Here is a 27194-nt window from a genome sequence, read left to right on the forward strand (position 1 = left end):
CATCTAATGTAATTCGTAAGGATTCCATTTAGGGAGGCTGAGCTTCCCCTGATTGCACATCCCTGCTGAATCATGTGTGCTGTTGTGGTTATGGTTACGAAACAAGTTACCTTTTTCTTGTGTGCTTGTTATGTGGGGACCCATCCGCACGCACACCACAACTCTGAGGCACTGACGTTTTGAAACGACCCCGCTCGCTTTGCCTTTAGTGTCTCTGGTGTGCGGATGGACGTGCGTTGCATGCAGCATTGCTGTGAATTGTTCTCAGTTTTTGCACACGTGTTCAGCACTTACATTCAAACATAGTTCACGTATTTGGAAGCAAAACACGAAAAGGACTTTGATGCGACTTCGATTGTTGTTGTTGTTGAATCCTATTTCAACCTCTATGTGTTCCCATGTCAATCATCGAAGCTACCCATGGCCTTTAGAATCATGTAACTTATACTACAGTACTGTGTATTAGTAATGGCGCTTTAACCCATGAGATTTCAAATTCGTCCTCACAGGGCCAGCTCACCGGCTCTCAGTGACGTCGGCATTTTTCTGTCCTCTGGTTGGTTGGTCAAAACCAAACTTGTTACAGCCAATTTCGACTCCACACATTAATAATAAGCATCTATGGTGAGTAAATATTATTCGCGACGGGGTAGTTTTGGTATTAAGGGGTGGATTAAGTCGCGTGAGTCCCCACTGAAAGACCGGAAACCAAAATACACCACCCGCCACTCATAAAATGACAGCAATGTACCTAATGTTGTGGCCGTCTCCTTCTCGTGACCGCGCACGTTGAAACAGAAGCGTGGCGAGGTTAGAGTGTCGGGAGCGCGCAGCGGAGGCTTGCTGACGTCACTGAAGCGCCCTGGCTGGCTCTTGTGAGGAAAAAAAAAAAAAAAAGATGGCAAAATCTGATAGACAACTGTCGAGCTACTAGCATCTAAAATCACGGCGTTTTGCCGTCGAATGCCCGTTGTGTCAGTGTTAGGGAAGCGGTGCTGATTTTGGATGCTAGCGGAGGAAGAAAGCTAGTTTATTGCAGAGGTTCTCACCGCTGGCTATTGTGTTGTTAGTAGCGAGGAAAAAAAAGAAGAAGAAGAAGAAGAAGCGACCACCTACATGGATCACACCGGCCTCCATATGTCACAGTGAACGCGTGTTGACGGGAATGACAGGTATGTAAACGCCCTCAATGACAACCTAGCGCGTCGAAAATGATTCATACAAAATGCAAAGCTGCTTCGATTCTAAGGGTGTCTCCACCACGGCGGACCCGTCTTCGGTGTCGTGTGGGATTGTGCCAAATAAAAAAAAAAAGCTGCCCTTCTGATTTCATATGACATTTAGATCGTGTGTTGACTCGAGATAAACTAACTCAACGACAGTCGAGTGTTTATGTATTTATCCATTTGTACAAGGAGGGAGGTTTTTTTTCTCGCCCCCCTTTCCCTCCCTTCGTAAACGTCAGCAAAGCACATCACATTTTGTTCCACCGCTTATGAGTTTAGAACACGAAAAAAAAAAAAAAAAAACCATGATGCCAGCTAGTTGTTCGTTGATCAAAATGGGGAAAATGTTCCATATTTGCAAGGGAACTGTGGTTAGCCGTCACCGTTAGCCGCTAGCAAGGCCACGCAGGCTGAGGGGTTACACGGTGCTGGTGGTGGACGTTGAGGAAACCAAATTCAAGCACACCCTGTCTCACCCGCTCCAGATGGAAGGATGCGGGAGAGGGTGACGCTACCCAAAAAATGAATGCACTCTTGTCACATCATGCATCTTTGACCTTTGCTAGATGCAGGGGGAAAGAAAGGTGAAATGTGGTCACACAACACTGGGTTGGGTTCATTTGCAGGACTCTGCATGGATGTAGATTAGTAAAAGGAATGTGAAATAGCCCAAATTGTAGGGCCTGGACATAAAGGCACCTGTGTGGTACTTTACCACTTGACATTTTTCACCTTTATTTTTAAAACAAATGCATCAGTGCAAGTTAAAGATATACAAAGCGTTTATAGATCGTTTGTATATGGAGTACACGTGTACCAAAAAACCCAGCAAGTTGAGAAGGCAAAAAGGAAACTCGTGGATCGACTGTGAGTGGGAACGGATGTTTGACTAAATGTGTCCTGCGATCGGCTGGCGGCCGAGTCCAGGTTTGTACCCTGTGGATTGCGTAAAGTCAGCCGGGATAGACTCCAGCTTGCCAAGCCGGATGGAACAGTTTTTTCCCTTTTTGTGAGCATATGATTCCCTTGCCCACGGCTGGCCATTTGACATTGGAGCAGCGTTGCAAAAATTGCAGCCTGGCAAGACGTTTTTCTGTCCCCGACTGCAGTTCAGTGACAATTTGAGAAGCTTTATGGCTGTTACGCTGCTCCGACGCGTAGTTCCGTTTGGTACAAAGTTCAGAGGCTTCAAGCGGAAGATTATGACGCTCAACAACCCGAAATCAGTGCGGCTTAAACATTCTCAATGTCCGAAGCATCTGCTGAATCGAGCTTTTGTTGATGTAGTGTTCCAGTGCAGCCCTCCCTCCGTATAGACCTTCCCTGGCTTTGCGTCAACGCCTGCGCTAATAGTTCAATGTACTACTTCAGCAGTGGTGGTAGGGGCAGGGCATCCGCTGCAGGATTTGTCGAGAAGAGAGCCCATTTCAAGAAACTTGCTGTGGATAGCATGAATTTTGCTACATTACACAAGTTGGAGCAGTGTGATGGCCAGAGAGCTGCCCTAACTGGCGCTGAACTGCAGTTGGGGACAGAAAAATCTTTGCCGAGGCGACTTTTTTGCAACGCTGCTCCAATGTCAGTTTGGTGAGCCATGGACAAGGGCACGATATGCTCACAAAAACTGCAAAATGCTCATGGCCTCACGTCTGCCCGAATGATAGCTGAAACGAAATGGAGAGATAAAGGAAGTTTATAGTGAATTTGGGGTCACCCTATATATGCAGGTACTATATTGAAATAATGACAATCTCGTCTGCACTTACTCGCAATTCAGTGTGAAATCTGGGCCTGTTTAGTGGAACACGAAGCTATTATTCTGTTGTATGAACGGCAACAGGTGGATACGGGGGTTAATTGTAGCTCGTGACATCTGGTGGAAGCGCATTTCATTGTTCTGCCTGTCACTGTACCTTGTTGGCATAGATAGATGTACCAACATATATTATTCATATAAAATATAACATTTTTGGACCCAAAAAGTCAAATTGGATAACTTAGCAGTGGTTGGAAATGGATGGATGTTCAGAGATACCTAATGTTGTGACTGGTGAGTGTACATGCAATCACAATGCATACAAAAGTGCAATTTACAGGAAAGGACTGTTCCATCTTCTGCAGATCAGCGTCACATTTAGCAACGGCTCCTGTTGGAAACGGGACGTCTGCTTATGCCGCCTGTCAGTCGAAGTGGAGAGACTTCTTCAATCATGAACATTGTGCCTTTGGCCTTCAGCTGAGCAACACCAATCCCAAGCACAAATCTGCGTGATTATTAGCAGACACAAGGAAACCAAGCCCACTTTTGCTGCTAGCCTTGAGTCCTCCGTTCAGGAGAACATGTATGGTAGCGCTCGCTCTGTTGGCAGAGGCGATGCCAACCACAGTGGAGGGAGGGATGCAGGCGGGGGTGGAAATCAGGGATCGGGTCGCTCCCCTCGCCTCCCTCGCTCCCCCCGCATGGGTCACCGTCGCACCAACAGCACCGGGGGCAGCGGAGGAGGACCCGGAGGCCCGGGAGGCAAGACGCTCTCCATGGAGAACATCCAGTCTCTCAACGCGGCGTACGCCACCTCAGGACCGATGTACCTGAGCGACAATGAGGTGGCCGTGGGGGAGCACATCCCCAAAAGTGGAGGCGTGGCAACGACCACCATGGGACGGCAGCGAGTGACCTACGGATCGAGGAGCGGCGGCGGAAGCGGCGTGGTGGCGGCGAGCACGCCCAACATCTCCGCCTCGGTACCGTCGAGCGCGGTGCTTCCCGTGGGCTTGATGGCGGGGGACGCTTTGGCTTTTGGAGACCACCACATGGCCTCCACGGTACCCCATTCTTTAAGGCAGGCAAGGGACAACACCATACTTGACCTTCAGGCCCAACTCAAAGAGGTATTTCTCTCCTTCTTGATCTCTCAGCTGCCCTTCCTTGATTCAATATGGGTCAAATTAGCAATCAGCTAATCAATTACAGGGGGTTCTCGATTTACGACGATACGTATAGGAATTATGACCGTATTGACTGTTTTTAAAAATGTGTTTAATATTCATGGCGTAGAAGTGTTTTTCATATAATTATTGGCTTGTGATTTGACCGAGGTTCCGAATGGCGCACCGTGTCAACATTGTCACGTAAGAATAGAGAGAAGGAATGCTCAGGCACCGCCATACTTACCATAGTTTTCCATTTGATTGTTTTGTATTCACGACTTGGCGACCAAGTGTTTTTCACTCCAATTCGGTACCACTTTTTTTCAGAGCCAGTAGGACTACAAATACTTTTCTGAAATATGGCCCAAGTTTCACTCCGATATAGAACCTTTGAGAGTAGCAACTTTTCATGACTGATATTTGAACATCCAATTGCATGTTTTTCTAACAGTTTTTTCACACATTCAATCACTTAAATGTAGCCAAGAATCAAACACAAGGCATTTTAGTTATGTGGCGTCTCAGTCTGAACACTAGTGGGCACTATGTAAAAGGAGTACCTAGAGAGAGGAGAGGAAGACAAGCAGAGTCTGGTGGATATACTACCAGTAGAAAAATGGATGCCATGTTACCTCTGTGTGGTAACTACAAAATAGTGAGTCAAAAGAAATAAAGGACTGCTTCTTGACAATACTACTTTATCACACCATCGCTTACTTCTCTTTATGCGATGTGCCACGTCGCCGTGCTTCGTCCGCGTCGGTGTTGTGACGGGACCGCGGCCGGCTCTGTGGCGGCCCGCCGGCGCATTTCATTATCCATTTTGCGACGCATACAGTCATTTGCAGTCGGCTCCAAAAAGTGTTGTTATCCGTGTTTACCTTAAAGTATCTCCGCAGGACATGCAGTATGTCAGGCTGGTCAAGTGGTATTGGCGTCCTAGTGTCGGAGCATTTTTTCAAGTACAAGTACAGAAGTACAGTATCGGCACTGATATTAGTATTGGTATCTGCATCCCTAAATATTTGTATGAAAACCTCTTGTAGAATATAAATATGAAACATTCAAATGAAGAACAGCAAGTTCAGGGTTAAGTAAGCGTATCTCCTGGTGCCGCATGACAATTTTTCTTATCCCACTGCTCAAACTAGTTCACTGCGCGCTGTTCGTAATCTCGAAATGTCGTATATTGGGACCGTTGTAAACCGAGGACCCCCCCTTTACGTGCAATTATTGACATCTCATGTGCTTTTATCTCCGTGTCTTAGGTTCTGCGAGAAAACGAGTTGTTGCGGCGGGAAGTGGAAGTCAAAGAGAGCAAGCTGAGCTCGTCCATGAATTCCATTAAGACATTTTGGAGCCCGGAGCTGAAAAAGGAGCGGGCACTCCGCAAAGATGAGGTGTCAAAGATCTCCGTTTGGAAGGAACAATACCGTGTGATTCAAGACGAAGCTCAGGTGAGTTTTCATACATTTCTTACTTTAATATCTTAGACCATGGGTATCAAACTCACTTTCATCGCAGGCCATTTCCTAGTTATGGTTTCCTTCAGAGCGCCTTTATGACTGTGCAAATCAAATAAAGGCATAGAGGGTTGAAACAATTCATCAAATAATTTGATTACAAGAAAGGTCAAAGCAAAATCTCTGCATCGAAGCTTCGCAAGATCATTTTTCACACGGACTCCGACTGTGGATGCAAGCACCACTGCCTGTTGAAATAAATTGGTGCGATGGCAGCGAACCAGGAGGTTCTGCATCTACCATGCAAGTTGAAACTCTACCATGCAAAGCAAAAGCCATATATCAACCACACTCAGAAACGCCTCGGGCTTCTCCGTGCCCGAGCTCATCTGAGATGGACTGACGCAAAGTGAAAAAAGGTGCTGTGGTCTAACGACTCCACATTTCAAATTGTGTTTTGAAATCATGGACGTCGTGTCCTCTGGGCCAAAGAGGAAAAGGACAATCCGGATTGTTATCAGCACATCGTTCAAAAGCCAGCATCTGTAATGGTATGGTGGTGTGTTAGTGCCCATGGCATGGGTAATTAATGGGCACCATTAATATTTAAAGGTTTTGGAACAACATATGCTGCCATCCAAGCAACAACTTTGTTCTTGGATGTCCCTGCTTATTTCAGCAAGACCATGCCAGGCCACATTCTGCACCTGTTACAACAGCGTGGCTTTGTAGTAAAAGAGTGTGAGTACTAGACTGGCCTGCCAGCAGTCCAGACCCGCCTCCCATTGAAAATGTGTGCAGGCACATTATGAAGCGCAAAATACAACAACGGACACTCCAGACTGTTGAGCAACTGAAGTTGTACATCAAGCAAGAATGGGAAATAATTCCACCAACAGAGCTTCAACAATTAGTGACTTCAGTTCCCAAACACTTAAAGAGTGTTGTTAAAAGGAAAGTGATGTAACACGGTGGTAAACATGGCCTTGTCCGAGCTTTTTGGGAACGTGTTGCAGGCATCAAATTCAAAATGAGTGAATATTTGCAAAGAAACAAAGTTTATCAGTGTGAACATTAAATATCTTGTCTTTGTAGTGTATTCAAGTAAATCTAGGTTGAAAAGGATTTGCAAACCATTCCTTCCATTTTCTGAGCCGCTTCTCCTCACTAGGGTCGCGGGGGTGCTGGAGCCTAACCCAGTTATCATCGGGCAGGAGGCGGGGTACACGCTGAACCGGTTGCCAGCCAATCGCAGGGCACATACAAACAAACAACCATTTGCACTCACAGTCACACCTACGGGCAATTTTAGAGTCTCCAATTCATGCGTGTTTTCAGGATGTGGGAGGAAACCGGAGTGCCCGGAGAAAACCCACGCAGGCACGGGAGAACATGCAAACTCCATATAGGCGGGGCCGGGGATTGAACCCGGGTCCTCAGAACTGTGAGGCTGACGCTCTAACCAGTCGGTCACCGTGCCGCCAGATTTGCAAATTGCAAATTGTTGTATTAATTTTTTTTTTTTTATTTTTAAACCCGTCCTGTTCAGCTCCATGGCCATGCTTGTATTGTGTTTATATTTATCAATGTGTTCTTGAGTTGGACACATTTCTGAGACAATGAGAAATGTTAATTTCCTCCAGCCAGCTTGAGTGCGCTTAACTGTCTCCGTGTACAGGTTCCAGGCAGTTGTTACGCATCTCGTTAATGCTCTTCTATACGTATGCAGCGATATGCTCCTGCTTAATGGATGAAATAGGCTGCAAGTCTCATGCCTGCTTTAGCGTCTCTGTTTGTTATTGTTAAAGATGCTTTACTATTCCCCAAAAGAGTTAGTTCTCTCAACTTGAATAATATATGTTGGTACATCTATCTGAATGACTGTAGAGCGAGCCAAGCGGAATTGAAAGGAAGTATAACCATCTTTGTTGCGCTGGGATCCTTAATGAAAGGGCAGATCTCTCTAATTTACCCCCACTGAGTCGCAGATTCACTGTGGACTAATTCCAGTCATGCCCGAGCAGCTGCGGGGTAATCAGCGGTTTTTGTAATTTCAAGAGGTTTGCTTTCAATTGGCGGCCTCCCACCCTGACACACACACACGCACCTTCGAGGCGTTTCCCCCCCTACCCCCTTCTAATTACAACTGCTGTTTGTTTACTTTTCATTTGTTTTATCTTGAAATTTTTTCAAAACATCTTTCATCTTCTCCTAAGGCATTTTCCTAGTCATCTGTGCACTCATTCCTTTCCTCTTGTAATGGGTTACCTATTGGCATAACATTTGATTTTAGCTCAACATCACACTTATTTAGTTGGATTTCATGTAAGCCGGAGGGGTGGGGGTGTGGGGGCGGGGGTTGAGTGTGTCGTTTTAGCTTCATTCATTCATTCACCTTCCGTTCCGCTTATCCTCACGAGGGTCGCGGGCGTGCCGGAGCCCATCCCAGCTATCTCCGGGCGAGAGGCGGGGTACACCCCTAACTGTTCGCCAGCCAATCGCACGGCACATATAAACAAACAACCGTTCGCACTCGCATTCACACCTGCGGGCAATTTTGATTTTTCAATTACCCTAACCTGCTTGTTTTTGGGACGTGGGAGGAATCCGGAGTACCCGGAGAAAACCCACGCAGGCACGGGGAGAACATGAAAACTCCACACAGATGGGGCCGGGGATTGAACCCCGGTCCTCAGAACTGTGAGGCAGACGTGCTAACCACTCGCTCGTTTTATCTTGTGTATGTAAATATCTGTTCTTTACAACTTGAATATAACAATGATAAGATGAAATAAATGCTGTCTTTCTGTTTGGTGTACAAAACAGTTGTGGAATAAAGCATTGATATAACGGATCAATGCTGTGGCGAAACGTTTTTGGAGTGTCTGGCTATGAATGCTGAACTGCAGGACATGTTTGTGGGTGGGTGTTGGGGACTAGCGGCGTCACAGCAGTGAGTCAGCTGTAGTCACGGGATAGAAAAGGCGATAAAAAGGGAGGTTAGTGTGAAGATAGATGAAATGTATTGGAGGTGAGAGATAAGAAGGAGGAGGAGGAGGCTGAATATTGTGTATTGATGGGATTGTTGGGGGCAAGGGGAGGAGGTGCAACAAACGAAGAGCGGAGGTTGAAAGAAAGGCAGACTTGTCTCTTTGTTGTGCCTTGTGAAATGGCTCACCGTGTCTTCGGACCAGCGTGTGACACGGCCTCGCTTTACGACCTCGCGGCAGCGCTGGTAGGCGTCAAATGCCACAAACCACGCAACGCGACATTGGCCTGATTGGGTTTCACCACCTGCCTTGCTCTGGGGTGTGCAATGGAACACCGCTCACAAATGCGTCACTCAGGGATGACCCTGCTGCTGTCTGGATCAGAGGCCCACATTTCCTCATGTTATTACCTCGCCAAGCCATTTGAATGGTCAGGTAATTAGCAGCGCCTCATCCACAGCACAATGAGAGCTCAGAGTCCAAGTCAAATGTCCAAAACAGCTGTCGCACAAATAAGAGCGTAACCCAAAGTTTCAAAATAAATACACCTCTAAATTTATGAGAATTCTTAAAACAGTTTTCCAGTATTTCCTTTGGAGAAAATTCATGAAAAATTGGTACAACTCGCATCTCGGAATGGATTGTGTTCGACTGTACTTTGTAGACTCAAAATGGTAGTCGGCCCCTGTGTTAAGTACTGCATCATCCTACATGAACCAGGAAGTGGCCAGCCAACTAATATTGCGACGGACAAACAAATGCAATTACTTGACGGCAAATCGTTATTAGTTGTGTGTGTGTGTGTGTGTGTGTGTGTAAAACAAAGTAAACGCGGACCAGCAATCGAGTGCTCATACACAAAGCCTATAGCGATACAGTATCGAAACCAAACATCCCGATACTCTTAAGGCACAAACCTATGTCGTCTTTAATGCCCCTGCCAACTCCCATAGTTTGTGCCTCCGTTCCAGATACGGTCATATTAGCTTACAGTGCTACCAAACTTTATATAATTAACATTATTTTTACTTTTTTTTTTTGTTTTAAAGTCAATAAAAACATCTAAGCCCTAGATGGTACATTTCTTCCGCAAGCCTCATCCAACTGCGTGTCGTGACTACTTTCTCCAATGACGGTTGGCTAGCCGGTTGAGAACAGAGATGGAAATCGCTTAGGCGTTTTTTACTCTTAAAAGATACAGACCCCACACATAAAGTTAAAAAATCGGCCATTGAACAGTTGTGGGCATCTTTGGGTGTTTTCAGAAAGAGCGTACAAACTCATAGCAAATAGCTGAGAATAGGTTCCACAGAAGAAAACAAGAACAGGGGAGTTTGTGACAAGTGAAGTGTGACTATGCAAGGGATTTCTGTACCCTGCTTTCGAAGAAAGACGGAATAGGAAAAACAATCCGTCCTTTTTCAGCTGCGTTAACCTGTGGTGAAAATGGTCACACTGTTTTGAACTGTGTACTGTCAAGTCGAACTGTATCGCTTGTTGCGAGCATGCCGTTGCATCTGATGCATTGTATTTTTTCCCCCTCCCGCAGCATCTCCAGATGACCGTGCAGGCGCTCCAGGATGAGCTGAGGATCCAGAGGGACCTGAACCAGCTGCTCCAGCAAGACCCCGCCGGCCAAGGCCGGGACCTGGCCCTGGCGTCGGAACCGACAGAGGAGAACTTCAGACGGCTCCATTGCGAGCACGACCGGCAGGCCAAGGAGCTCTTTCTCCTCAGAAAAACTTTGGAGGAGATGGAGCTGAGGATTGACACGCAGAAGCAAACCCTGGGGGCCCGTGACGAATCCATCAAGAAACTCCTAGAGATGTTGCAAAGCAGAGGTGGGTGGGAGATGTAGAACCTTTTTGTGCGCAACACCACGTCAAGCTCAGCATTGTTTACTGTGAAAGAATTTAATATCTGGCGGCCCTGTATGTATTGAAGATATTTATGGCAAGGGAAAACACTTGTCTACTGGTTAAGATTGCAGCTTTTATGCCTTCATGGTCTGTCAAAACAAAAAAAACACATGTGAGTCACATTTGACGGTCTGAATTTATGATGTTCTTCTATGAGTCTTGAAAATATTTCCACCATATGTTGCTGCATGTGTATTGGAGACAAAACATTTAAAACATCATCTCCTTAAATGACACAAAATCTCTCCTCGTGTATTAGCAACTCCGAGCCCACAGGGTTGCTGCGATGTAACCGCTCTATTACAATGTGCTGTGTTTTCAGGTCCATCTGCTAAGGCATCAGAGGAGGACCAGGAGCGCACCAGGAGGCTGGCGGACGCAGAGATGCACCGGCATCACCTTGAAAGTTTACTGGATCAGCGAGACAGAGAGACAACTGCATTGAGAGAAGTAATGCCATGTGCGACTTTGGGAAGTCAACATTATACTGAACTCAGAATAACACTGCCATACGTCAACATTTTGACAATCTTCCATACTCTTCTCAGTACATTTATACATCAGAGCTCTACTATGTGGGAGGTGAACATTACTGTAACTTTTTTCTCCACTAAGTGTGCCGTGCATAGACTATCACTATTTTCCTCATATAGGTGTTTATTTACTCAAATGCAGAGTGTGTCTATTAGGGCTTAGGCATTTATTTCGAGTAACTTTACATATTCTTAAATCACAACAATGTGTATTTCTTATCCTGAAGGGAACAAAAGAGGTCTATTTTAATTTAGGTTTTTATTTATTTCAAGTAGATGACTTGATTTGAATAAGTTGTTAATGGAGGCATGATTGATGGCAACTAAAAGAGGATATGTGTTAAGTACCATACGCTTGTTTGTCCATATAAGTAACTTTATGCACCTTGTTTAATGTCGGTTTACAGATTTTTGTTTTTTTTTACACAGGATTATAAAGTAAATCTTGTCTATCAACAGGAGCTGCATCGCAGATATGAGGGAACACCAGAGTCCACCAAAACGAAGGCTTTACAGACGGTCATTGACATGAAGGTGAGGACTATGCATTAAACGAACTGAATTCTGTGGATCCTGTCGCGCCACTTGTGTTACACCCTCTTCATCACCCCAGGATGCGAAGATCAACTCGATGGAACGCAGCCTGAGGGACATGGAGGAGGAGCTGCTCATGATGAAGTCTAACGGACTTCTGAGCTGTGAGGAGCGTCAGGAGGAGATGAAGCAGATGGAGGTCTACCGCAGCCACACCAAGTTCATGAAGAACAAGGTCGGACAAATTCTGGGGTTTTTAGTGGGGGGAAATTAGAGAAGCGGTTTATAAGGAGAAGGGTTGCTCAATTCTGGGAATTTTCAAAGTTGGAAACTTTCCACGGGAGTTAACAATAACTAAATTGACTTTATGAAAAATCTTAACTTCCCATCCAAATTAACCAGAAATTTTCCAGCGCTTTGCAAAACTTCTAAGGAGCTGTTGTTGATTTTCCTGTCCACTCTCCACCCAGATGGAGCAGGTGAAGCAGGACCTCTCCAGGAAGGACACTGAGCTGCTGGGCCTGCAGACCAAGCTGGAGACGCTCACCAACCAGTTTTCAGACAGCAAACAGCACATTGAAGTCCTCAAGGAGTCCCTTACTGCCAAGGAGCAGAGAGCTGCCATTTTACAGACAGAGGTACAGCAGAACCACAATCAAAGCACGGCTTATGTTATCCAGTGTACGCACGTCATCGGCTGGCTAAAAATGTCTGAACTTGTTGAAAACAAAGCAAGACCATTGGGTCATTTTTCTTTTTTTTTTTAACATCTCCATGTGAGTGCTGCCGTGACAGCCAGTTGTAAGCGGTCTATTCTTTCCTGGTCAGGTGGATGCCTTGCGTCTGCGCTTGGAAGAGAAAGAGGCCACTCTGAATAAGAAGAGCAAGCAGATCCAAGAAGTGTCCGAAGAGAAGGGCACGCTCAGTGGAGAGATCCACGACCTCAAGGACATGCTTGAAGTGAAGGAGCGCAAAGTCAACGTGCTCCAGAAGAAGGTGATTGGAGCTGCAAGTCCATAATGTGAACACTTAAAGATTGTGCATTGGGGTGTCCGAGCTTTTTCCTCTGAGGGCTGCCTCCAGGAAGGAAAAAACGAAGGATGGAAGGGTCGCTTTTCACATTCTTCACCTTGAATTTATGAAACAACGTTCAAAGCAATCCATCAAGCAATTATGTATATTTTGTATATTGTAGTCCATTTTAACAAAAAAATGAACGGCAGGCCAAAAATGGCCCCCGGGGGAGTAGTTTGGACACCCATGTTCGCCACCTTTTAAGGATGCCCTGGCTGACTGTATATGCTCCCTCTGAAGATTGAGAACCTGCAGGAGCAGCTTAGGGACAAGGAGAAGCAGATGAGCAGCCTGAAGGAGAGAGTTAAGTCTTTGCAGGCCGACACTTCCAACACGGACACTGCTCTCACAACGCTGGAGGAGTCTCTTGCTGAAAAGGTAACAAATAAAGGCATTAGCACACACCTGTACGCTCTGCAGATGAGTAAATAAACACCCGCCGCCTGCATTAATACACCAAATCATCTATTAATACATAAGGTGTGAGTTTATATTGGCATCAACACTGCATGCTGGAAAAGAGAAGCCTGCATTAATTTTCAAAGCCATATGTGATCTATTTTTATACACGGATGTCTGGATCGGGCGTGTTTTATTACCGCTACCGTTTGTTGTAGGAGCGCATCATCGAACGACTGAAGGAGCAGCGAGACAGAGACGACCGAGAGAAGACGGAGGAGCTGGAGTGCACCAAGAAGGAGCTGAAAGAGCTGAAGGAGCGGTTGACTTTACTGCAGGGAGACCTGTCAGACAGAGAGGTGTGATAAATAAGCACAAATGCACTGAGAGAGAGAGAGAGAGGGGGGGGGGGGGAACTGTTTCAAAGCAACAAAAAAAACCGAAAGATGTTTGGAGTAATTCCTAACACAGTCAGTCTCCAAGTTTCTTTCTTCTTTATGAGTCATGGTTGTTGTGCCGGTTTAATAAGGTGGAAATGCTTTGCTTTCTGCTTTGGTTTGTGTGCTCAGACGTCTCTGCTGGACCTGAAGGAGCACGCGTCATCGCTGGCCTCCTCTGGCCTGAAGAAGGACTCCAAACTAAAGAGTCTGGAAATTGCCCTTGAGCAGAAGCGGGAGGAGTGTCTCAAACTGGATAACCACCTAAAGAGAGTAAGATGGCCATTTGAAAATGTTGTTGTTCTTCGGATGACACCATTTTGTGTCATGAGACCGTGGCAGACCGCAGGAAAACACACATCCCGTTTCTCTCTCTCTCGCTCATTCCCAGGCTCAGAATGCAGCTCTGGAGGCTCAGGCCAACACCGAGCTGGCGGAGCGCATTAAGAGCCTGGAACAGGAAGCGGTCCGCCACAAAGAGGATTCTGGCAAGGCGCAAGCCGAGGTGGACCGCCTCCTGGAGATCCTGCGGGAAATGGAAAATGAGAAAAATGACAAAGACAAGAAGATCAACGAGCTGGAGGGGTGGGTCTTTCGTTATATTTTTCAAATTCCCTTCCGTTAACATTTCTGGGAGAGAACTTGGACTCACTTGCCGAAAAGCATTCGGTTCCAATAAGTGCGGTAGAAAAAAAGCCTGCCTTTTTTTTATTGTTGTATGTGTACTGTAGTTTACAGTTGGGTAAATAAACACCTCCTTTGGTAGATACATAGATTTTATTCACCTCGTGAAGGAAACTAAATGGTCAGAGCAGCAATTTTCAGATGCATACTCTGCTTCTAATAATACAGACACAACCAACACAGTAAAAACAAATAAAACATCACAGAGGAATTACAAGAAAGTGTAATCTAATCTAAACACAATGTTGGTATGTGGTAATAACTTGATTGTGTCAATCAAAATTGAGAATCACCATTTTTTTTTTTTTTTTAAATGCGGCCCTTGTATTACTTCTCAATAGTTACTTGATGAAGTGTCCAGTGAGTAATGTAATTGGGAGGTATAGGTATGTACCTTTCATTGTTTTTCGAAGGCAGTCCATGTGTTGTTAAGCAGCTAAACCAAAACTAAGAGGTACTTTTTGGGGACCAATTAATGGGAAGACACTGACCCAGTTAATGATTTCTCACAATTATTATGGAACAGATAAATATCAATATGCAACACCTTATTTCTTTCAATCTCTGCCAGTGTTAATATTTTCAAATGATCACTTCTCCAACATTCCTAGCAAATCACAATGTCCCATCACTAGTGAGCTATTTTCAGAGCAGGGCCGCGTGCACCACATTGGCCAGCTGAACTCAACGTTCTACTGGCGCTTTATATATTTGCCATGTTTTTGTTGTTGAGATCGTTAACACTAGAGCACAAAACGTGATTTTACTTGTTGTGCTTTCCTTCTCCTAATATGTCCGTGTCCTCTTTGAATTCTCTCTTGCTTTTTCAATGGAAATCCTTCGCCCTGACAGTTTGGCCTCCAGGTTGGTACATCTCCTCACTTTCTTCTCACGTTTGCGTCGTCATTCACAACAATTAATACCTGTGCTTTATTTTTATTTTTATTTATAATAAATCTTGCCAAAGCATGACTTTTTAAAATGTATTTATGTGCATCAACTAGTTTTATATGGACTGGCATCTGTGTGTATTATGTGTACCAGTAGTTCTTGTCAAATCATGAAGAAGAGTTACATCAAATAGATGCAATATACAAAGATAATAAGTTAGACACTGAGATATTAACTGAACCAAACTTTTTGCTGGTATTTGACCCGCAAAGAAATGTATGTACAACCTCCTTTCCTCACTTCAACATAGTGTTTAGGCACCAAGCTGCCTCAAGATGATACCAAAGCACTACTTTTATATTAGACAGGGCTTTGGCCTGAGCACAAAAACAGTAAATAGGTGACTGAGGGTAGGTTCAAGAATCTACAAGTAGGCGACCTTGTGAGTTAAAAGGATGATCCCGTCTCATGAACCCACAAATGTACTTACTCAGTGCTTTGACTTATTCTGTTGTGTGAATGGTAGCAGGTGGTTACACAGGTAATGACGTACCTTTCACAACGTCGCAGAAGAGCTTTTATTCTCTGTTCTGCCTCTCGTTATACATTGCTGGCATCGATAGATTTGTTGTAAGTGAAATTGGATCATTTTCCCCTGGCAATCCTGCTGATCTCTGACACCCTAATGTTTCTCGCTCGGCACATTGGTTGGCAATCACTGTTACGGAGAAACCTGATTATCAGGGGAAAATGCTCATATTTGGCCCCGCTGTCAGTTCGCGCGTACCCTGCTTTAATCGGAATTGTCCGAGAGTAACCCAGCTGATGCCGTCGATGTCCCTCCCTCTTTTGCCCCCTGTAGGCAAATGAAAGACCAGACAAAGAAGGTTGCATCGCTGAAGCACAAGGAGCAGGTGGAGAAAAGTAAGAATGCTCGGCTGATGGAAGAGGCCAAGAAGCGCGAGGACAACATGTCTGAGAGCTCCTTGCAGGTGAAGGTGAGGCGTGTGCGTAACTCGGCACAAACGCTTCACGTGAACGTGCTTTGATCGCCGACCGCCGCTCTACAGGACTCTTTGCGTCAGAAGTCGGAGCGCATCGAGGAGCTGGAGGAGGCGCTGAGAGAGAGCGTGCAGATCACCGCCGAGCGAGAGATGGTGCTCGCCCAAGAGGAGGCTGCCAGGTCTCTGCAGGAGAAACAGGTACAGGCATGGCTCGCGCAAGATCTGGCATCTCGAGGAAAACCGCCGTCGTGGTCATCATCCTTTTTTTAAATTGACATCCTTCCTCTTTGCTGGCCGCCACTCCTCTTCTTTCAGTTCTTTTGTCATCTTTTTCTCTCTCTCCTTCTTCTTCCTCTCTCCGCTACTCACCGCCTGTCAGAAGTACTCACTCAATGCAATGCATGAGTCCAACCTCGCCCACTTAAAGTGGTCCAAGGTATGAGCCCTGTATGTGTGTGCGTGTGTGTGAGAATCTCATTCAGAGGTGACAGAGCACCATGGACAGCAACACCTTCTGCACATATGCAGTCTGAAAGTGACTTACAGGAGTTCTTTGTTGTACAGTGCCCCCCCCCCCACATATTCGCATTTCACTATTTGCAAATTCCTTTTTTTGGGAACCTATTCTCTTCTTATTTGCTGAAAAGAAAATCCACCTTTTCACTGTTTTTGCGCTCAGGCCAAAGCTCTGTCTAATATAAAAGTATTTGTTTGGTGGCATCTGGGTACCAAGGAACCAAGTTGAAGTGAGGAGAAGCGATAAGTAGTAGTAAGTAGTACTTTGCCGCCATCTTGTGGCATACATAGGCAATTGTTAACCTTCTTCGGGGACAGCGGGGGAACGCTGTTATTTATTGACATTGTGTTGGACTTGTTGCTGTCTACTTGTCATGTTTGTTTACCTGCTGCTTGTTTATAAAACCTCCAGTGTTCAGGAGTCACCTGGGACGCAAACGGAAAAACAAAATAGGAATTTTCTGGTCGTCTCATTAGTACTAAAACTCACTGACCGCAATGTTAGGTACACTTGCAAAATCTAATAAGAGCTACATCCAAAATGTTCCCTGTCAGGAATAGGGTTTGTTTGTATGGTTGTAGTTTGGACTGTGAGGGGTTTTCCAACATTTTGTCCGTTAAAGCCAGTTGAATGTTCCAAATATTTGAAATATCTCTTTGTAAGATGCAGTATTACATAGTTTGATACATTTCACTTTTTAGGCTGGATTTACCCTACAGGTCCAAATGCCCAATTCGGATTTAATGCATGTATCGGTCTATTTCCAAGCACATTTCAAGTGCCACAAATCTGGTATGTGTTGCCTGTGTTTACACCGACTGAACGTGTCGAACAACCCGCATGCGCAGACAGCCGAATTTCAGTTGGGTACCGTGACTTATGAGTGACCCAACAGTTTGAGATTTTGTTTCGAGTCTTGAGTCGCGAGAAAAAATATGAGTTTTATGGGCGATAATGGTGGCAGCCAACTTCACAGCAAAATAGAAGCCAAGTGCTTTTATCAAGTTGTTCATTGCCACTCACGGTTGAGGTCGACTGAAAAACTAAACAAAGAGAATTACACGTGTATTTAACCAAACACTGCGTAACTTTGTCTGACAAAAGTCCGCCGGCTCAATACTAACACGTGCTATAGACAGGCTAACGAAACTAGTAACGATGTCAGATTTATAACCTTTCAAGCAGTGGATATCTGAACACAAACAGTGCAGCAACACATGTAGACAGACCATAGAAAATAGCCACAGGCCTTTATTCTTTACCCTCTGCAAAAATGGACTGCAGTTTACTGAGTCACTTAGTTGTGAAACTCTTCTATGTGTATGCATGTGTTATGCTGCGGCAAAGGCACACACATCAGAATGACCCACACTATGAATGCATGGAATTAAGATGCACAAACTGGTTAAGTCTTTACATTCTATTTTATGTTTTTACTGTATAGTTGTTATAAAGTACAACACTGTAGAGTGATGTGCGTTTAAAAAAAAAAAAAAAAAAAAAGAAATTATTAAGACGTTGGTTTTTCATGGGGAGTAATGGCATTTCCATTGATTTCAAGGGAAAGATGGGCTGCCCTGACACGTCTCCCAACTGCGCAACTTGAGAGTAAAAAATATGAAAAATGAACCATGTGGTGTACACCCAGCCTTATTTAGTGCCAATCTAATACATCTTCGAATGATACAAGAGATAATTATAATTCAGGATATGATACAGTTATGCTATTAGAGTTAGTTTGTGCCTAATAAAGTGTCCGGTGGTGGTATAGAAGCAGCAAACAACAGGTAAATACAACTTCGACCATGACCGAATGCTACTTCACTCACCCATTCCACCTCCACAAAAACCCTAACCAAAACAAAAACCTGCTGTCCCTCTGTCTTGTCAGAGCGGTTCTATAATTTCATTTTTAACTGATGTGTGTGTGTGTTTTTCAAGATGGAGGAGCTGCTAGGGGCCATGGAGAAGGTGAAGCAGGAGCTGGAGTCCATGCGGGCCAAGCTGTCCTCCACCCAGCAGTCTCTGTGCGAGAAGGAGGCCCACCTGACCACACTGCGAGCCGAGCGCAGGAAGCACCTCGAGGAGGTGCTGGAGATGAAGTAAGCACTCACCGCAGAGCAGGTTATTGATTGTACAATGTCACCCGTTTCCCGCCGTCCCCAGCTGGCGAGAGGATTTTTGTGCCGTGAATAATGTACAGGTCCCACTGTACCTCCGTACTGTAATGTCCTCACGTGCGGGAAAGGAGAGCCACAGGCGCCCATGCCTTTTTCAGCCAGGAGAACACTAAAATGAAAACACGATGGGAACACTCACGCTCAGCCACTCAGGCCCCGCCTCTTAAAGCCACATGCATGCACACAGACACTACAATACGTCCACTATTTTATATGCATTTTATGTTTGAAATTTTCTTCGTGTTTAAAGCATGTGGGAGGTGTAAAGCTACAAAAAATATCGGGGATTTTCATCTCTCGCAGGTATTTTGCGGCCCAATAAATGTGAGTTCGCTGAATGGCGATAGAGCAGACGGTTTGTTTCACTCCCTCCCCGACAGGCAGGAGGCGCTGCTGGCTGCCATCAGTGAGAAGGACGCAAACATTGCCCTGCTGGAGTTGTCGTCCTCCAAGAAGAAGAAGACCCAGGATGAAGTGTCTTTGTTGAAGAGAGAGAAAGATCGACTGGTGCAACAGCTCAAGCAGCAGGTGGGTGGGACAAGGTTTCGATCAGTGACTCAAATCAACTTGACATGGCAACCGCAGATGAAACAAATTGCTGTACATAAATTGAGATCAAAAATCAAACCCAATTGAAAATAAAATAACAATGATCGTAACACAAATGTATTATTTTCTAATGAAAATATGCTTCTTTAAAAAACATCAAACCAGCGCTGCAGCGCCTTTGTCTCCGTGTTTCGACCAAACCGTCGCAGTCCTTATGTTGGCGGTCTGATGGGATTGGAAGCGGACTCTGCGGATCCCAGCGCAAAATGTCTTTTTGAAGCAGGCATAACCCAGATTGGATGCATTTTCACTCCCTCCTAAACATTCTGTTCCGTGTCGAAGGTTGTCGTCATTCTCATGTGGCCGCTCAGTTCATAAACGGGTAATTATAGCGAGACTCTTTTCTTTAGCGAGACTTGACCAAGTTATGTAACAAATTCCACTTTGAAAATGGAGATTCGGTAACATTCAGTGCTGATTTTTTTGTTTTGTTCTTTTATAAAGAATTATTTGCATATACTGTACTGTATTTGACATTATTACAACCAAAATTGGAATTTTCCGGTTCAAAAAATGTAGTTTAGGAATTTTCGAACTATTCAGTTGGAACTGGTAACCTTTGGGCAATTCACAAACATATGGTTAATACATTTTGTTTTAGCTCCGGCAAACTGAAAAACCTTAATAGTACCCCCGTACTTGTTCTTTCATCAAACACAACAGTTACACTTGCTCTATTGGGCAGCAGTTACGAAGCTAACTCTAATTTCATAAATAATCTGTGTACGTGGCGGGAGAATTCACAGTTGAAGTGAATCTTATTTAGCCAACTGAAAGGTATCATTTTGGGATACTTTGATTAAAAAAAGACAGACAGTTGAGCCAATTTGGATGCGCTCTATTTTTGCCTTTGAATTGATTGCCGAGGTATCGGATTAGGACTCGATATGGGCGGATACTCAAAATGAAATACCTCAGACTAGCGTGCAAAAATGTTTTATTGGGACATCCCTCACCTGAAGTCATTTGGATGGCAAATCATGCAATTCTATTCTTCTTCTTAACTGTGTTTATGTTTACCTGTGTGTTTCTGTGGCTAACGGTCAGACTCAGAACCGCATGAAGCTGATGGCGGACAACTATGAGGACGAACACCTGAAGACGGCCCCCGACCAGACAAACCACAAGCCCTCCCCGGACCAGGTAGCGTACGTCACCTCTGATGATGGCCGGCGGCTTTCTGTTGTTTTGTCCTCGATCGCTTCTGTCTGATGAAACACGATCATGATGTTTGCCGGTGCTCAACTTTGTTCCAAATGTTCCTCCCTAACGCTGCGCCTGGCTTACGTTACGGCCCAACAGGACGATGAGGAGGGTATTTGGGCATAGCCAACGTTGTGCCCGCCCCACTCTCTCTCTCTCTCTCTCTCTCTCTCTCTCTCTCTCTCTCTCTCTGCCACTTTGTTCCGAAGGGTGAGCTCGTCTAAAAAAATTCTTCCAATTTGTCACTGCGTCATTGCACCTTTTTACTAAACATTCATCTTGCGTTTGTCTTTTTTCCCCTGTTGTTTTTCTGTGGCGTTATCCCGCCCTGAGTGTCGGTGGTCGTCGTCATCTTTGCTGGTCTCAAGTGCTTTTTCGTTGATGATGTACTCTGTGTGTCTGCATGCGCGGGCTGCCTATGGGAAATAAAGTCAAATAAAGAGGTTTCTATTCCTTGGGTTCGACAGAACACCATGGATTTGCATGCCTTTTCTAACGATGTGACCCTCGCAAACGAATGTTTGCCTTCTGATCAATAACAATTATGGGACCAGAACACTTAAGTAAGTTACTTGCAATATTTATCGATGAAACAAACATTGGCTCTGATGAAGATTCAATTGCAAAATAAAATACATGTTTCCAGTGTCACTGTTTTTTACTAGTTTATTTTGTTGACCTTCAACTTAATGGCAGTAGGGAGCAAGCTAAAATTGAAACAACAGTGAAAAAACACACTGAAAAGGTGACCTTCAAGCACAAGGATGAAGGCTGACATCGAAATGCAGGGATACCTTGACGTCCGTTTTGCAAGTTACGAGCCATCACTTGGTGTGTGTGTGTGTGTGCGTGCCAGAATTTGAGCTCCTGGCAGTACTCATTAGGCCACGCCCCTTAGACGCACATGATCCAACACATGAATACAACAGTATGTACTGTCATTACATTTTAGAAAAGCAGTTCAAAAACAGAGTGGCATTTTTCTTTCTTGAAAACTCCTAGGTACCGCTGTACCCAAACAAATCTAAATGAATTATTGTATTTTACTTTTCATATTTTCAGTGCCTCTATTTGTTTCGTTGGTAGTGTTCTGGCTCCATATAGTGTTTTTAATTGGACAGCGCTCAAAATAGTTTATTGAGAAAACGGCGATTGGTGCTACCGCGCTTATGTGGTCATCGTGTTCGCCCACTTAAACAGAAGCATAAATACAACGTGTTAACATCTCACCCCCCTTCCCACAGATGACAACCCCCGTTGTAGCCCTGTGCCAGAACCGCAGCAAGCTCAAGCTCTACATCGCCCACCTGACCGACCTCTGCCACGACCGCGACCCGAGCATCCTCGGCCGGCTGGCGCCGCCCGCCCACTACCACCGCAGCGACCCGGACGATTGGGAGGAGGAGCTCCTGAAGATGACGGCCGAACAGGTGGAGGAGGAGCACCCGATCCCCGCCGGCATACGCTCTCGTCATCGAGGGAAGGATTTACGCTGCGCGGTTCAAATGAGACAATTCTGTTTTTTAACTTCCGAGCGGCGAAACGGAGATATGCGCCATGGCCGCGTAAATGGAAAAAAAGACGTGCAATTGGATAGCTTAAGATTGGAATCAACCTTTTTCAAAATCTGCCAATGTGAGCGCAGCGTAACGAAACTTGTACATATTAAGCGATTAAGAGACTCATTTGGAAAAATCTAACTTTTCTGGAAAAGGTCTTTTAAATATTGGAAACCCCTTCTCGGTACAAACTCCAACCATCAGAGATTTTCGATACCGCTCTTGTAATGGTTCTTACTAGATTTTGCAAGTGTCCCTAATGTTGTGGCCAGTAAGTATATGTACTTTCAATTAAATTGATTCTCCCAAATGTTTGTGCGTCCAAGGAGAACACAGAAACGCTGTAGGTTTATAAGCCAATAGCAGGTAAAGTCCAAAATGATATGCATCAAATCACAATGGGCCACTTGCACCTGCAGTGTAAATCCAGCCGAAGAGCAGAATAAGTGCTTTGAGGATAAAACCTGTTCTTTGAATTCACCTTCAAGACTGACCCTGTGCCTTCCGGTGTCCAGTTGGAGAAGGAGCTCGAGCTGTGCGAGAAGGAAAGCGGCGACCTGCAGGAGTACGCCAACTGTGTCCTGCAGCAGATCGCCGACTGCTGCCCTGACATCTTGGAGCAGGTTGTCAACGCGCTGGAGGAATCGTGCTGACCCGCGGGAAGGGAGCGGCTTGGAGCTTTGAGGTTTGAGGTTTGGGGTGCTCGCGGCGGGAGAGCGCACTTCACCTCCGACCTTTTACAAGGCCCTCCCCGACGGGGTTACAACACTGGCCGAACCCACCAAAAAAAACTCACCTGAGACTGCTTTCCTGTCCCATTTCCACATATTTGATGAACACATTCATGTGTTCAGACACAAGCGGGGGGAAGAAAGCAGCACAATATTTCACATAACACAACATTATTGCACAATTTGAGAATACAGAGCAACTTCTAGGGTCACGCACACATTTCCTTTTTCTACAGCGCTTTGACTAACTGGAGCATGTCCCGGGGGACCCCGGATTGGTCGACAGCCAATCGGAGGGACCATTTAGACAAACCCCCGCAGCCACGCCTACGGACAATTGAGTCTTTAAAGAATAGCAAGATTAGATTATTAAAAGGCGCTAAAGAGAGTATGAAGTACTGCCCCAACAAATGCTTAGCGCTACCATAATGATCAACATTAAAATCGTCAATCGTTAACCTAGCTTAGTCATGTAAGTCATTTTCAACTTAGTGATACCAAATCAATAACTACAAAATAATGGCTTTTCCCCCAAAAACATTCAAATATGACCTCGGCAACTATGTGTAGCCTAACGAAATAAAGTAATGTCGTGGGTCAGGTGGTCATTTTATTCCTAAAATGTATTTTTAATATTATTGTTCCTGTAATTTGAACATTCACACTGCGCTTAAATGTTGGAAAATGTGCGCTTAGACGAAATGTTTGAAAAAGATGAAATGCAAATGTTTTGTACTTAAAAGTTGAAAGGTTAGTAGGGTTAGGGTTAGCCAACCTCTGTTACACAATGCGCACTTTGAACATTTCAGTCAGTAATTCTTTTTTGTGCCACGAGGGAGAGCACTTGTACCGACCGCACTTTAAGAATCGCTGGTCCGAGTGTTGCAACAATCAAACAAAAAGCATATACAACCAAAAGGTATCCAGTAAGCTACGCTGAGTTCTCATTCACAAGGGCAATTGAAATTCAAACTCGGGCTGATTTTCCCCAAAATTCAAAATCTCCACTGTATTGAGATATCATACTTGAGCACAAAGTCCGAAAGTTTACTGCAGGCGCTCGTCTCTGCGAATGGCGGCACGCACCGTGGAATCGAGCGCATTTCTGGCAGCGTTACACATCTATGAAGCTTTTTTTTCAATTGTATTTTTGGAATGAAAAGGGCTTGATTGGTTGTTCACGCGGGACAGGAAAGCACTCGGGCTGGTGGCGAACCGTGGGAGTCAGAATTCCCTCCTGCAAGCCGCTGGTGGGAAAATCATTCCATCTCTGAGCTGCGGCTCGTTTGGATTAGATCTGCTGGGACTCGTGCCGTCCTTTTCAAGGAGACGTATTATGCTTTATTTCTTTTTTTCTCCACAATTTAAAAGGTGTCTTCATCAAAACTCGCTGACATTCTTCGACTTTGTTAAAATGATGACCACGGCGGCAGTTGAGCACGCGGGGAAGCAAGCGGCTACTCGGCGTCGCCAACTTAGCGACTTTGCGGCTATACAGTGACGCTTCGAGATGCGAGTTTTTTTAATGTCGTGACCACGCCTCTAAGTCATGAGTTTGAAATGAATGGAAATCCCATGAATCCATTCCAGCCTCCCAAGCAAATTCAACAAAAATGTTTGTAATGTAACTTCCTTCCATCCATTTTCTTTACCGCTTATCCTCACTAGTGCGATCATGAAAACTTTGTAAAACCAAACAGTAAATGTATAATGCAATGAAATTTAAAGAAATGAGACAGTTTTTGCCCCATTTTTAGCTTTGATTCAATGGACATTGTGCTGCTCCTTCTGGTATGTGTGCGCCTTGGCCACCTGGTGGCAGTATAATACAGAGATACAATACTGTGCATGGAGGCAGTCTCAACTCTTCTGTAAGGTGCAGTAATATTAGTTTATTTCTTCACATTCACTTGCATTATATTATTGTTTTATCATGTTTTTGTCTGTTGCATTTTTTAGAGCTGGAACTGATTTAAGGGCATTTTCCTTCATTTCACTGGGGAAATTTGATTTTAGATACCAGTCAATGGAGTTTCGAGCTTGGTCACAAAACAAATTAAACTCATAAGTCAAGGTTCCACTGTATTTCTATACAAGACATTAAATAGTCAATTTTCATAATATGTCCCCTTCAATGTAAGGATGAAAGAGAGAGAGAGAGAGAGACAATTAAAGCATTTTTAATTTACTTTGTCAGTGGTTTTGCACATGGCGTCCACTTATGTGGTATGCAATGTTTCTTTGGAGAACGTTCTAGTGGCCTTGGAGCATGCGAGGGACGGGGGGAGTCTGTTGCAGACATAGCCTACGGATGTGTGTTCCTCTGTACTATTGGTGCTATCAAGGCATGATGTAAGAATTTGTCTCCGTTGTCCATTCTGCATCAATCCAAAGTTCCTGTTAGAAGTCCCACAATGACCAATGTTCAGTTGGACAAAATGCAACAACAAAAGCAAGCAACGGCTCCCTACTTAGATTTTTTAATTTTGGATTTTTTTCCAGTGATCTCTTCAGGGCTCTTTCAATTAGACTTTTTAAGATCCGTTTGTAAATAACGTGATATTTGACACGTGCCGTGACTGAATTGAGGTAATTAAGTGGGCCATGTCGTGTGTTCTTTTTGGAGATTTTAAAAAGAAGAACAAAAACATAACTTTAAAAAGCAGTGCTGTTGTCTACTTTTGTCACAAAGTCAAAACGTGTGTGAGTACTGCTGACTTAAGTATGGAGAATCCTCTACAGAAATATATGAATATAAATGCATAGATATGTATAAATGTTACCTGTATGGCTATACATTGAATGTTTGCACAGAATCCCGATGAGCGAACGGCTCCCGACAGAAAGTGAGTTGGTGTCGCCGGGGAAAAGAAAATTCGAAACGTTTCCAAACCGCGTGATTGTTTGATGGGGAGAGAGTACTTTTTGTGTTTTTGTTTTGAATATTTCATGCTGATCGTCACTGAGCTCCGTGTAAGCCTGACATTAGTGTCAAGCTCTTCAGTTACAGTGGCGCCTCCAAAGTCCGAAAGGGGGCAGTTTGGACTTCAAACCAAACCATTGCGTACGTTTTGCTTTTGTTGCAGGGCTGCATCGATTAATTGAATAACGTGAGTAATTGGTTTTCCAAAAAAGGTCAAAGCAAAAATCTCTGCCTTGAAGCGTCGCACACGCGCTGCCGATGGCCAAAGGTCACCCCGAGTCACTCAACGTGGACTGGCTCATGAGTGAGGCAGTTAACAGCCCGCCAACTTGACGATCTGCACCGTATCGTTTCATAATACAAAATCCATTTTTGGCCGATGACTCTATTAATCATTGGGATAATTTGTTGAATACTTGATTTTAAAAATATTCCATGGCTGCAGCCCTGCACAGAAGGGTACAAAGCGATGGGGAAAAAGAGGAAAAAACATAACCAGAAATGGAATTTAGGTTCTGTGAACAGCTTCCAATTAAAATATGTCAGGCATCTTCAATGAGTGGTTTGACGTCATTGTTGTTCCCCCCCCACCCCCCCACTGTGACAGAATTTGAGTGAAAACATTGCCCGCTGAGTTCCTGGAATATAATATAAATTGTTTAATGAGAAGTCTGGTATAGACTTTCTTCTGTGGAAATGACAAGTTCACTGTTGGACTTTGGACGTTCCGCTGTACTGTACCGTGTGGCAGGCCCGGGAAGAAAATGCGTCTCTATTCGAGAAAACAACTTGTCGTTACGTAAACTACTTGTGTGTGTGTGTGCGCTTCATGAATCGGAAGGTGGACTCCCCACCGCGGTGACCGAGTGTGTGTGTGTGTCCTTGCATTTGCCTTAATGTCTCATCTCGTCTGTTGAGGAATTCAAGTGACTTTATTTTTCAATTTTATATTATTATTCATAGGAATTCCTTTCTTTTTGGCATTTGTAGAATAAATGTGTTCTACCTTGGATTTGTTGATTTGCTCAAAAGAAAACCCGGCTATGTTTGTGAATTGTTTGGATTTTGTATGTATGTATATAAATAAATTATAAGCCTTGTTCATGTTTTTGCTGAAAAACACTTCCCTGTAATATATGTGTGTGTGCATATATACACACACACACACACATATATATGTGTGTGCATATACACACACACACACATATATATATATGTGTGTGTGCATATACACACACACACACACACACATACATATATATATATATATATACACATAGACGTATATGCACATGTATATACAAATATATATGCACAGGTATACATACATTTATATTTAAATTACATCATACACATGTAACTGTTCAAAAACTGCACATATGCAAGTGAA

The 27194-nt window shown here is 44.4% G+C and overlaps 1 protein-coding gene across 8 annotated transcripts; it reads left to right on the plus strand.

Annotated features, from left to right (window-relative positions):
• Positions 1-816: 816 nt before the first annotated feature.
• LOC133402614 (ELKS/Rab6-interacting/CAST family member 1-like) lies at positions 817-26904 on the plus strand. Of its 8 annotated transcripts, none has more exons than XR_009768543.1 (21): positions 817-1172; positions 3348-4115; positions 5423-5611; positions 10157-10448; positions 10849-10976; positions 11519-11593; positions 11673-11828; positions 12064-12231; positions 12422-12589; positions 12908-13045; positions 13285-13425; positions 13636-13776; positions 13895-14088; positions 15941-16076; positions 16149-16280; positions 16462-16518; positions 18541-18701; positions 19160-19307; positions 20436-20531; positions 20691-20801; positions 21836-21923. XR_009768543.1 is itself a non-coding variant. In XM_061676551.1 (21 exons), the coding sequence occupies exons 2-21, from the start codon at positions 3567-3569 to the stop codon at positions 22801-22803; spliced, it is 3393 nt and encodes a 1130-aa protein (XP_061532535.1). In that variant the 5' UTR covers positions 817-1172; positions 3348-3566; the 3' UTR covers positions 22804-26904. The 8 variants fall into 8 exon arrangements, 6 of the variants coding, with proteins under 6 accessions (XP_061532535.1, XP_061532536.1, XP_061532531.1 ...); XM_061676551.1 differs by lacking the exon at positions 20691-20801 and adding an exon at positions 22666-26904 and having other exon boundaries at positions 21836-22021; XR_009768544.1 differs by lacking the exon at positions 16462-16518.
• The last annotated feature ends 290 nt before the right edge of the window (positions 26905-27194 follow it).

The sequence above is a fragment of the Phycodurus eques genome, chromosome 5 (genome assembly GCF_024500275.1).
Source record: "Phycodurus eques isolate BA_2022a chromosome 5, UOR_Pequ_1.1, whole genome shotgun sequence".
NCBI lineage: Eukaryota > Metazoa > Chordata > Actinopteri > Syngnathiformes > Syngnathidae > Phycodurus > Phycodurus eques.

Coding starts and splice junctions, on each gene's coding strand:
- LOC133402614 (XM_061676547.1), top strand. CDS start 3,567: ATGTATGGTAGCGCTCGCTCTGTTGGCAGAGGCGATGCCAACCACAGT. Junction 10,977..11,518: donor AGACAACTGCATTGAGAGAA/GTAATGCCATGT, acceptor GTCTATCAACAG/GAGCTGCATCGCAGATATGA. Junction 20,532..21,835: donor ACAAGCCCTCCCCGGACCAG/GTAGCGTACGTC, acceptor CCCTTCCCACAG/ATGACAACCCCCGTTGTAGC.